This window comes from Brienomyrus brachyistius, chromosome 4 (assembly GCF_023856365.1).
Source record: "Brienomyrus brachyistius isolate T26 chromosome 4, BBRACH_0.4, whole genome shotgun sequence".
Lineage (NCBI taxonomy): Eukaryota > Metazoa > Chordata > Actinopteri > Osteoglossiformes > Mormyridae > Brienomyrus > Brienomyrus brachyistius.
Window position 1 is genome coordinate 160841 of NC_064536.1, and position 12881 is coordinate 173721.

Below are 12881 nucleotides of genomic sequence, written 5' to 3' on the forward strand. Positions count from 1 at the left end.
CTCCTGGGTTGTTCCCTGCCTTGCACCTGTAGCCCCTGAGTAGGCATTTTCCTCTGAGTAGGCTACAGGTGCCCTGAGTAGGACAAGTGGTTACAGAAAGTGAATGGATGGGTAATCTGATCAGTTAAATTCTCTTCCCTCCTCATCAACATGAAGCTACCTGAACTTCGAACCAGCGATATTCTAGACATTCAAATTGTATACTGCTACCCAGAATCCTTTGTGAGGTACTGTACATGCACTTGACTAAACCCTTAGTTGCTCTAATTTTTTTTTAACTGAGTTGAGACAGCTACCATTGCTCCCACAAACAATGTTTAATGACGTGTCTTTGTCCCTCTCTGGGGGACGCTAATGTCCCGTTAATGCTGTGCGGAATGCTGCTCTAATATTTCCTGTTCACTGTTCCTTTGCTCAGTATTGCATTATATTCGCAGTTATTGTCGGGGATATGAATGGGACAGTGGAGGAGAATGAGTTATGGCGATTGCATCGATAATTGCATTGACGCTCAAATTTATCTCCACAAAGAACCGTTTTCAAGAGGCTGGTCGTGCTCGCAAAAAAGGTCAGCCATCGTGACGGTCACCTGCTTTGGAATCCAGATGCCTCTCCCCGTCCGACTCCGTTGTGTCACCGGGACAGTCCGACACCCCCATTGTTCCATTCAGGAGATTTGAAGAACAGACAGAAAATGGTCACGCCTCGCCTAACAGCCTCAGTAATGAGCGAGGTGGGAAACACAAACACGCGCGGCAGCAGTCAGCCGGGGCCCTGTGTGCTGCGAGATGTAGCTCCTCCTCCCAGGCGAGTCTCCCCTTTGCGGCCATCATTCCCGCAGACCTGTCCGGCGTCATTATTTGTGACGGACTCCATCGTTGCTTAGCAACAGCGGCCTCTCCTAGCAGACGGGGGGGCTGTAAATGCCAAAGGTGTCCCCGCAGAGAGAGCTTTCGACCCACAGCAGGTACAGCCCGTGCTTTGTGAAGCTCCCGCGTTTTTTGATCTCTGGAAACCCCCGTAAGAAGAGTTTGTGCCTTCAAATGACAGCTGAGTAGAGAGGAGTTTTCTTAGCAGCTATAAAATGCCTTATTAAGAGCCTTCGGCGAGTGTCACTCCCAGTCACTCCCAGTTTCCATGCTGGGACAGAGATGCGCTGATTATTTTTAATCTTACGAGCCTTTTGCTCTTTTCCTGCTGTTTAATGACGTAATGGCAGCTTTTTCAGCCAAGCCCCTCCCACCGAATCATATCCGTGATGCGCTCCGTGTTGGGGCTTTGCTGTCAGCCGTGATTTAAGGTGCTTCTTGGGCTCACTGATCACTGGTGCGAAAGCCACCTCTTTATGTGTGTTCAGTGATGCAGATGACGCCCGGACAGAAGGTATAGAGGAGAGAGGGAGATGGAGAGAGGGAGATGGAGGGAGAGAGAGAGAGAGAGAGAGAGAGAGAGACAGACACAGAGAGGCAAATTCCACCATTCAGTAGCGCTGATCAGAGAGTTGAAATATTTCATGTAAAATTAAGAGATGACTGCAGATAGGAGGGGATTTGTTGTAATTACAGTCTACGTAATAAACAGGGGAAAAAAGCATTTAGCTTCCTTTTGAAGGTTCTTGTCTGCGCGTTTCTGAAATAAAGCACCTTGACACAGTTTATGCACCATCGGCAGTAGCAGGAGAGAACATTCGTTTTTGACGTCTGGATCGTATGGCTGGGAAGACGTATCCATCTAACACACTGAGAACAAAGTTTGTCGAAACTTCTTATTGTTGTTTGTTCGGTGAGCAGCACCGCGTCACTGTATTTGGAGCAGCAGTCACTGTCTGTGGTCAAGGTCCTGCCAGGTCCGGTCCAAGTTCCCGGGATTATCAGAATGCTGGTGTGGGGCTTCAGGCCTTCTTGTTTAGTTGGTTATGGAACCTGGGTGAAAGACACAACGGGGAATGGGGTGTCACTTAGCGACCCACTCTGCATGTCGATGCACACTAATATGCCATCCGCAGTTGGGGGGAAGGGAGGGGGTCGCTGTGCCCCGGCAGTGATTAAAGGTTGTGGAGGCATCAGGACACCCTTGCTTTCAAGAGGTCCTTAGGTGTGAAGCGGCTTCCTGAAGCCGGAAGTGGTTACTGTAGATGTTCCTGTCAGCCCTGTAGTAGGGGAGGTAACCGTGAGGCCCTTGCATGCAAACCGCGCTGTCAGACCATGTAGCTACATCAGCAATCATCCCTACAGTCCTATTCATGTCAAGCTACATCACAAGGCAAGTAGCCAGGGTCTCGCCGCCGCATTAAACCCTGCACCCACATCATAAAGGCGAGTACCGGGGTCTCCCCCGCCTGTCGCATTAAATGCAGACCCTATGTCACAAGGGTGAGTAGCTGGGGTCTCCCCCACCACATTAATCGCAGCGCCTTTGTCACAAGGGCGAGTAGACGGAGTCTCCCCCGCTGCATTAAATGTCCCGCCCATGTCACAATAGTGAGTATCTGGAGTCTCTCCTGCCACATTAAACACCACGCCCCTATCACAAAGGGCAAGTAGCCAGGGTCTCCACCACTACATTAAACACCATGCTCACGTCACAAGGGTGAGAATCTGGGGTCTCCCCCGCCACATTAAATGTTGCTCCCATGTCACAAAGGCGAGTAGCTGGGGTCTCCCCCACCGCATTAAATGCCATGCCCATGTTAAAGAGGCGAGTAGCTGGGGTCTCCCCCGCCACATTAAATGTTGCTCCCATGTCACAAAGGTGAGTAGCCGGGGTCTCCCCCACCGCATTAAATGCCATGCCCATGTTACAAAGGCGAGTAGCCGGGGGCTCCCCCACCGCATTAAATGCCATGCCCATGTTACAAAGGCGAGTAGCCGGGGGCTCCCCCACCGCATTAAATGCCATGCCCATGTTACAAAGGCGAGTAGCCGGGGTCTCCCCCACCGCATTAAATGCCATGCCCATGTTACAAAGGCGAGTAGCCGGGGGCTCCCCCACCGCATTAAATGCCATGCCCATGTTACAAAGGAGAGTAGCCGGGGGCTCCCCCACCGCATTAAATGCCATGCCCATGCTACAAAGGCGAGTAGCCGGGGGCTCCCCCACCGCATTAAATGCCATGCCCATGTTACAAAGGAGAGTAGCCGGGGGCTCCCCCACCGCATTAAATGCCATGCCCATGTTACAAAGGTGAGTAGCTGGGGCTCCCCTGGCACATTAAACAGCATGTCCACGTCACAAGGGCTAGTAGTCAGGGTCTCCCCCACCACATTAAACGGCACTCCCATTTTACAAGGGCGAGTAGCCGGGGTCTCCCCCACCGTATTAAACACCGCGCCCACGTCTGAAACACCGAGCCTGAGACTAGCACACAGTCATTTATTAATTTCCCTATTTTTAGTTTGTTCCAGCATTCATGCGTATCCGAGGCATGGCTGTTCGGTCCGTTTCCTTTGAAGTTCAGATTACAGGAGATCCAAATGCGTTTGCCTGTGCATACCTCCTGCTGTACTCCAGGAATGATAAATTACCATCGCGTTAACTTTTAAAAGATTTAAACGGCTGTGCAGAAAAAGCAATCCGTTTATGCCTGTGAATGACAAGCACCTTTTACATCATGCATTACCTTTCTCATTTAAAAAAAAATATTGTGCATTATATTTATCATTCATGTGAGATAATTCACTCTTTCCTGTTAGTGTTGCTAATATTGTATTTTTTCTCTGCTGTACCTGTTATTTATGATTGATGTGTTTGTATTATATGGTTAAGTAACAATAAATGAAACCATCAACGTCAAACTGAGGATAAATGAATTGAACAAATTGAACAAATTGCGTAAAAACCGTACCCCACTGAAAACTTTTTTTCCAGTAAACCTGAATACAGCTATTTAAAAATGCATTATCCGTGTAATACTGCCTCAGAATGTGCCGCCTTCGCCTGATAACCCTGCTCTCATCCTGATATTATGTACACTACCAGTCAAAAATATGGACACACCTACCCATAGAAAGGTTTATTTGTACTATTCTCTTATAAAGACATCAACACTAGAAAAAAAGATATGGACTATAGGCACTGACCAAAAAATATTGAACAGAAAAAGCAACTCTGTGGGTTGGGACTCAAAAGGTTGCTGGTTCAAATCCCATGGACAGGAGTGAGATCCCACCATTGGGCCCTTGATCAAGGCCCTTAACCCCAGTTGGCCCACGGACTGGCTGACCCTACTGTCTCCTCTACGCCAGTTCCATGAGGTGGCCTACTGGGATGCTGTTCTAGCTGTCCTGTAGGAGGTCCCATATGTATTCTGAGCTCTCATTGGCTGCTTTTCTTTCACTCTCTGGTCAGACTCCTCCATAACCATCTCTACTTTGTTTAGGTCAGGTGGCCAGGTCATGTGATGCAACACTGGGCATGTGGGTCTGCAGAGTGTCTCCTTGCCGCACCTCGTATCTGAGCAGACCTCTTCTCTGTTATCTGCACTCCCTTTAATTCAGACTCATGCCTAGAGATCCCACGCTATGTACCTGGTGCCTCTGGAGCATTCCGCCGTGAGCATTTCAGCTACCTCAAACCCCTTTGTCTTACAGGATGGATACGCGCAGTATCACTTCGTTGGCTCTTCCTCGACCATCGAGAGGGACCGGCAGCGGCCCTATTCCTCTTCCCGCACCCCCTCCATCTCCCCGGTGCGGACATCCCCCAACAATCGCTCAGGTGAGACTCTCCCCCTCGCGCCTCCCCCTCGCATCTCCACCTTGCACCTCTCCCCGCATCTCCTCACGCCTCCCGCACTAATGACCTGTTTCTGATCAGCTGTCCTGTGCTTGCCCTCTCTAGCCCCTGAATAACGTTACGGAGAAATGGTGCTGATTCCACTGCCCAGATATACGCATGAGATGGCCCCCTGGGGGGGGGGGGGGGGGTGGTTACCTCTGCCCGAAGTTTAGCACTGTGGCAGAACTGTAGCTGCTCCTAAAGAAAGTTGGTTTCATCTTTCAGGCACCAATTAGGCTGCTGCCTTGTGTCGTTTTTAACCTCAGTGAATGCCCACGTGAAACGGCCCAGCGAGCGTGCCCCGAGGAGACCGGCGGGTGGGCGGGCTTTGACACAGTGCTTCTGTTATGTTCCGGCACAGCGGACAGAAAATGTGCTCAATTTGACCTGCATGCCTTGTGTCGGTCAGGCATAACATGGGAGACCTTGAGCCGAGAAACACAATTACTTCTGACATGCATGTGCTTGCCGCACGACACGGCTGATGTATCGATGATGCCATTTCAGTGACACGTGTATGACTGATAAACCATTTGGGGACATGTTAACCTTGACTGGTCAGTAAGGGGAAGCAGTCCTCTCTGGAACTGGAAACTAAAGTCCTATTTTCAATATCCTGATAGCCTAAACCAGTGCTGCCCTATTTTGATCTTGGAGGGCCAGAATCCAGCGCGTCTTAATCAGCTTATTGCTAGGTTAAGTAGGTGTGTCTGAGCAGGGACATCTGCAAACTGTGTTTCAAACTCCACCCCCCCCCCCCCCCCCCCCAGAATTGGAAGGGGGAAACAATGCAAAGCCTGTAGAGTTTATGCAAGTCAGCATGTAGCTAGAGTTGGTGTGGGATATTTAGTGTGGCGTGGGTTTCAGCAGATTAGCATCAGTTAGCATGCACACTTTAGCGTATGTTAGCGTTACCATATTGATATAGTACAGTAGCGCACATTAATCTCTGCCAACTTCCGGCTCTCTCCATTTCTGTGAAAAATACGGCAAATAGACTGGAGTCCCAGTAATGGCTACAGCAGCATATTTCTGAGGGGACATTATCCATTATGTGTTAGCTATGGTCCTGCATAGGAGTCGTATCGCATGAAATTACGAGGGAAATCATTTGCAAGCATAAAATGGTGAAGGACACTTAAAAACCGGTTCTTTATATTTTATAATAGTCAGTTAAAAGAAACCAGTTATATAAGGCAGAAGTAATCATCTACCGATACTATTATCATTACATAATGGTCCCAAATGGTCTCCACAGCACAGTCCGTATGATAGCTGTGTGTGACGTGAGCCTTTGTACTTTTGCTTCAGACTCCTGCTCAGACTGTGTACATTTATGTCAGATCGCAGCCGCCCCCCAGGGACGCTGTTCAGTATCTATACACCATGTAGCCATGTACTAACTGGCTATTGTTCACCTTGCTTTCACACATGGGGGGGGTGTCTGTTTCAGCAAGCAGTTAGAATGTGTTTAGACTTCATTACGCTGAAGAGAGTATACTGCCCCCCAAAGGCAAACACTTTAACTGCATATTTGTAGTGCCCCTGTACCGGACCTCAGTCACTGGGCCTGGCAGAGACGTGGCTGTTCAACAAGCTGCCAATCCTGCTGTGTGGGTGGAAGTCTCACTCGGCTATACCGAACAGGAATTAGACACGGACCAAAACTGATACCATAAGACCTTTCTCACACAGGATAGGACTTTGGGGGGTGTGTGGAGGAGTGGACAGTGTCCTCTGGAAGCTGTCCTTGGTGTTAACCACAGAACACAGCCATAAATCCCAAGCAGATATGGCTTTTATGACATTCTATATATGGACCATATTAGCCGCTGTAGTTATCTTCTCCACGGTAGGCCTCTCCTTGGCACACAGCTGAATGAGGGCTGTGACCTTAGTAGAGACTTTCATTTATGTGCACAAGGCTTTGAGTGCATTCCCCTGAAATACAGCACCCCTGTCAGGCAGCCACAGGAACACATGTGGGTCCACTAAGGCTGACTGCATGTAGAGGTTGGGTCCTGCTCATCGACACCCCCGCCCTCACTCGTGGGGGGACACCCTACATGGGGTTCCAGTCCATCACAGGACACACACATGTAGTGAAACATTGCGGCCAGTGTAGTGTCTCCCCTTCCCAAAACTCACACAAACATGGGACCAATACAGCAGTTTGAGAGCTGTGTGGCTCAGGGGGTTAGCAGGTATAATCAGAAGGCTGTAGGTTCTATTCCCAGGGTCAGTTCTCTGTTTTCTCAGAGATGTACATTTTTTTACTAAAAATAAATTAATTATTGTGGTAAGTAAATGTAAAAATGTGCATGCAAATGAGTGTGTGATTCAAAGCCCAGGAGGGATAAGGCTACGGTGAACCAGCATGGGACCCAGATTTATTTCTAAGTTGTGAAATGTGTGGTTTATATTAATCGGTAACGTACACGACAGAGGCTGAGCCTTAGTTTACTGTGACAAGCGAAAGGCTCTGTCTCTCGGCCCCCTCTGAGTAATGGTGTGTAATGGGCGGAGCTAACCCCCTCCAGGTGATGGTGTGCCGTCACTGAGACACCGCGCATTGTGGAGGGGGCAGAGCTAACCCCCTCCAGGTGATGGTGTGCCGTCACTGAGACACCACGCATTGTGAAGTCCAGGGTCCAGGTGCAAAAACCTGGCTTCACCTCTCTGGTGAATTCGGGAGATTTGCTGCCTGTTAGGCCTAGCCACTTTGCCGGAGCCATTTGATTCAGGAAGCCGTGATTGGGGTTATCGGCGTTATCTGTCATTAGGGAGCACTGGGCATAATGGCTTCTTTCAAAACAGCAAAATAAAAAGCGTCTCTACGGCTGAAACATCGAGGGTCTGGCTTCACTGGGGAGACTCTTTGCCTAAAACAGATCTTGGGTTTGATCCGTAAGTGTGGTGAGTAATGTGTGCAGGTCTGAGCTTGGGTTTGGATGAAAACACTGATCAAATATCTGGCAAACGAATAGAAAGCGAAACGCACCAGCGTGTCAAAGTCGGGGCTTATAATTTGTGGAGCAGTGAAGTTCCTCAGCGAAGACGCAGCACCCTGGAGGTTTGAGGGTTAACACAGCTTTAACAACACACTTTCCGAGGGTGGGCAGCCCGACCATGTTGGCAAGGGCCTGAGGGCATGGGGGGGCAGTTTGGGGACTCCTCCCCACCCCCCCGAAGACTGTCCTTTTGTCTGCTTGTTCTACATTCTCAAACTGATGCATTCCAGGAATTCCCCCTTTGTCTTCCAGCGAATTTCCAGCAGGTTTTGCGCTCTCCGCGGCCCATCGTGTTTGCGTTTGGGGGAGGGGGGCACTGTCACATGACCGCTTCCTCAGCTGAGGTGATTCGAGCCTAGGTGGCTCCCCTTGGGCCCCCCTCACGGACTGGCATTTCGCTCTCCCCCCTGCTAGCGAGCGCTCCGGCCTCGCCCCGCGAGATGACCAGCCTAAGGGACAGGAAAGCAGACTACGAATCGACCGGGACCAATGCCGGTTTCCATGGAAACAAGGGGGAGCACACCTCCCGGAAGGACGCCATGGCAGGTGGGGGCTCGCCTCGTCGCACCCTTAAGGTCACGGGGGGGGCAGGCACGGGGCCACATAGTATAATGTATGGCTTTGTACCCCCACCCTGGACAGGCGTGTGGCCAGCCCAAACCCACTTGAAATTTGCTAGCACTTCTGGTCAGTGAAATCTACCGCGCACCCCCCATCCCCCCGACCCCGAAATTTATTTCTGGCTACAGGCCTGGGGGGAGGGGCCACTAAAATCTAAATCTCCTTGTGGGCATGTGGAGAGCCTGATGCCTGCCCTCAGTAATAGGGAATATCGGCGTAAACACGAATAATATTAAATATTACTGTCCAGACATGTAGCTTTATTTAAAAAAAAAATGATTCATTTTGTCTAGGGGTCTAGTTTCTGTTTTGTCCCAGAAATCAGCTTGTTTGTTTCACCCAAACCATGCGGTGCATCGCGGCTCACGGATCACTGCGGTGACGGCTGTCGCTCACCTTATCTGTGTGTGTCTGTGACAAAAGAGGGTAATACCAAGCACAGTGAGCCGCCCCCTCCCCTCGCTAGGTCTTTTTGTCCCCCCACCCCCTCAGGAATCCATACACCCACAGCCAGCTCTGCCACAGTCCATTCCCGTTGCCCCCTGGCTAATTCAGATTTGCAGGATTAGCTAAATGCATCGTTCCAAGGTCACATGGAACTCTCTGCCAGCATGAGGTGTGACGCCCCCCCAGTGGTGCGTTCTTAGAATGGACGACGAACGCTCTTCCTGCAGTCCCCGGAAGACCGGATTGTCCCGCCTTTGTTCTTTTGCTGTAAGTAGCTTAAGAGCGAAACATAAAGCTGAGCAGCAGGCGGCCTGGAGCACGGCGATGTTCCCCCAGGCCTCTCCATCGGCGGTCATGTGACTCCTGATCATGTGACCTCTGTAAACAGGCTGAGCTCATCTCCAGCCTGTGAGCTCTAATGGCCTCATTGCACGACCTTGGAACCTCCAAGCACAGAAGATTCTGCATTACGGCATTGCTGCTGTATGGCTTACATTCATGCTTATATATACACACACACAGACACACACACACATGCACACATACACACACACAGGTTTGTATTTATATCTTTGTGGGGACTCTCCATTCATTTCTATGGGGAAAACTCTAATCACAGCATAACGACCTTAACCCCTACCCAACCCTAACCTTTACCATAAGTAACCGAACAAAATACAAAACTTTTGGCTTTTGTAGTTTTTTTGATTGCATTCACAGATCGTTGTGGAGACCATTCTTCAGGTCCCCACAAAGACCTGTGAATGCAATTACAGAATGCAATCTAATTCATAGAGATACACACACACACATACACACAAACACATACACTCATACAGAAACAAAAAAACTGATTTCTATTACATTGTGGGGGAAATTTAGTCCCCACAAAGTAATATAACCCTAATCCACACACCAACACACAGATACACTCATACAGACACACACACATTCACAGAGATACGCACACTCACAGGCATATACACACGCGCGCACACTCACATTCATACACACAAACAGATACACTCATACAGATACATACCCTCACACAGATACACACAATAAGAGATACATACACACACTCATACACATGCAGATACACACACTGACCTGCCTTTTTTCTCACTGTTCCAGTTCAAATCACAAGCGGAACCTCAACGTTGTTCAGGAACTCATACGTGACCCCTAATGAAGACATCAAACACACCCAGGTAAGAATACTGCCTCCTAGACCAGATAATGTTTTATGCATTTGTATCATTTTCTTATTAAAATTCCTCATTATATATATTCTGGATCATCCAAAAATGTAACCCCCTTGGCAGGATACCATATCTCCCGCTCAGATCGTTTTTTCCACATAAAAAACTTCGTAACTTAATCATCCTTGAATATCTCAAACTCTCTGTCTTTTGATAGATAGATTCTATTAAGTGTTCTGTGGATTGAATCCAATAATATAACTTCATTAGCTCAAAATTCACACATTTACTGCTTACTTTGGAAAGCATGCAATATAACATTATATACGGAGTTAATTATAGTCCATAAGTACATTTTAGTAATCAGTCATGTTACTTGCGTTTGATGAGAAACGAAGTCTTGATATATCCATGCTGGCTTTTGGGAGGAATTCGGAAATATCGCATTTCATTAGATTATCAAGTCAAAGCCAGCTACTTTTCAGTTAGTTTTGTAACTTAGAGTGCAAGAGCTAGACTCTTAGGAGAGATTAAAGATGGCAAAATGGAGAGAAAATATTGCAAAGAGATTGTGACAGGTTGGATGTGTCATTTCAGGAAAACATGTGACTGATATTCAGTCATAGATTCAGAGTTCTGCCGAGGCGTTGGTGAGGCGTTGTCTGTTGTGACTTGTGGGATGTTGCGCTTTGCGAGTGTCGACAGAAGCCTCCATCGGATTCCACCAGGGGGCGTGAGAGCAGTTGATGGCGTGGGATGGAAGGCTTGTCGGCAGTCAGGGGTATTTCTCAAGAACACAAAGATCGTACTTATAATCTTGGCAAGAACTTGCTAACTTGCCTCCCAAGGGGTGCAATGAATCATGGGATGGGTCTCGTTTGGCACGGATACAACTGATGTATCCTTGATATTTGAGGTGGGGAATGAATGACATCTGGGAATTTTTACCGCCTTCCATTCTTCTGTTCTTGAGTATTGGAACTGGCCTTTGGCAATAGAAGATGATGTAAAATGTGTAAGCGAGACCACAAGTATGGTGAAGTGTGCATATTGAGAAGGACCCCTGCTGAGGTGCGGACTTCCTGTTACGCAGGTCCCTCTGCCTCTAATCCAGGTCCCTGCTCAGCCCATACCCCAGGACGGAGGCAGGAAGGACTACGAGGTGTACCCCCCCTTCCAGAACTCCACTCGGCATTTCGAGGAGTCCTTCTTCGAGGACCCCACCCACCCACTCCCACGCCCCCCGCCCGCCACAGACTTAAACATGCACCTGGGCCTCAAGTCCACCGGCAACTATGTGGACTTCTACTCAGCAGCTCGGCCCTACAGCGAACTCAACTACGAGACGAGTCACTACCCGGCCTCTCCAGATTCCTGGGTGTAGGGGGCCGCGTTCCCACCAGCGGCCAGGGTCTTGGAGTAGATTGGGAGTTGGGAGAGGGTTTCTTGGGGTGGGGGCTTGCTGACTGAGCATGTGCATGAATACATGAAGACATCTTTTTTCCCCCAGCCAGTTTAGTTTGTCGGAGTTTGTTTTTCATAGAGAGGGTCTAGTGAGGTCTTTTAGCGGGAGGTGTATGGGGGGGAGGGGGTTGTTTAAGTCGACTCTTAGCAAAATATGAGGCAGGCAGGGAAGGGAGGGGAGGCACATGAAGCCAAGATGGATTTAGCACTGGGGGAAGCTGGGAGGTGGTGGACTGCTGAGGATGTGCAGAGGGCAGGGGGCAGAGGTAAGAGGGCAGGGGACAGAGGTAAGAGGGCAGGGGACAGAGGTAAGAGGGCAGGGGGGCAGAAGTAAGAGGGCAGGGTAGCAGAGGGCAAGAGGGCAGAAGTAAGAGGTCTGGGGGACAGAGGGCAGGGGGGCAGAAGTAAGAGGGCAGGGTAGCAGAGGGCAAGGGGGCAGAAGTAAGAGGGCAGGGGGGCAAAGCCAAGAGGGCAGGGGGGCAAAGCCAAGAGGGCATGGGGCAGAGGTAAGAGGGCAGGGGGGCAGAAGTAAGAGGGCAGGGTAGCAGATGGCAAGAGGGCAGAAGTAAGAGGTCTGGAGGACAGAGGGCAGGGGGGCAGAAGTAAGAGGGCAGGGTAGCAGAGGGCAAGAGGGCAGAAGTAAGAGGTCTGGAGGACAGAGGGCAGGGGGGCAGAAGTAAGAGGGCAGGGTAGCAGAGGGCAAGGGGGCAGAAGTAAGAGGGCAGGGGGGCAAAGCCAAGAGGGCAGGGGGGCAAAGCCAAGAGGGCATGGGGCAGAGGTAAGAGGGCAGGGGGGCAGAAGTAAGAGGGCAGGGTAGCAGATGGCAAGAGGGCAGAAGTAAGAGGTCTGGGGGACAGAGGGCAGGGGGGCAGAAGTAAGAGGGCAGGGTAGCAGAGGGCAAGGGGGCAGAAGTAAGATGGCAGGGGGGCATAGGGCAGAGGGGAAGGCAGGTGAAGCACAACACTGGTCGTTTACAGGAGGTTAGGAAACAACCGTCCACATATCATCACCGTCACACACCACTCAAAACCTGCATTTTACGGAGTATCCTCTGATACTTCCAGCTTTTATCTCCTTTCCTTTATAGGCATCTTTTTTTAATTCTCTTTTTAAAATGTAAAGTATTTGATGTACATTACAAAGAAACAAGTGCATATTTGTGTATATTACACAAAGGCCACTCTGTGCTCTATTCAGTGGCTCTAAATATTGCTTTAAAGTAACAGTAAAAGAAAAAAAAACACTTTGGAAAGAGACATATGACTTACCTGTGTATCCTTTCCATGTAAAGTCTGTTTCAGCAGTAAGAAGGAAGTATCTAGCAGTATTGTTCGTTTCTGATAATGTGAATATGTTTGTG

At 49.4% G+C, this 12881-nt stretch overlaps 1 protein-coding gene across 1 annotated transcript in view; it reads left to right on the forward strand.

Annotated features, from left to right (window-relative positions):
• Positions 1–12243, forward strand: part of LOC125740680 (catenin delta-2-like) — a 143080-nt gene extending 130837 nt beyond the window's left edge. The window contains exons 20-24 of the mRNA XM_049012159.1: positions 4590–4716; positions 8202–8333; positions 9990–10066; positions 11151–11895; positions 12094–12243. Coding sequence (XP_048868116.1) covers positions 4590–4716; positions 8202–8333; positions 9990–10066; positions 11151–11441 — 627 coding nt within the window. The 3' untranslated portion in view covers positions 11442–11895; positions 12094–12243. The remainder of the gene's footprint in view (positions 1–4589; positions 4717–8201; positions 8334–9989; positions 10067–11150; positions 11896–12093) is intronic.
• Positions 12244–12881: the final 638 nt, after the last annotated feature.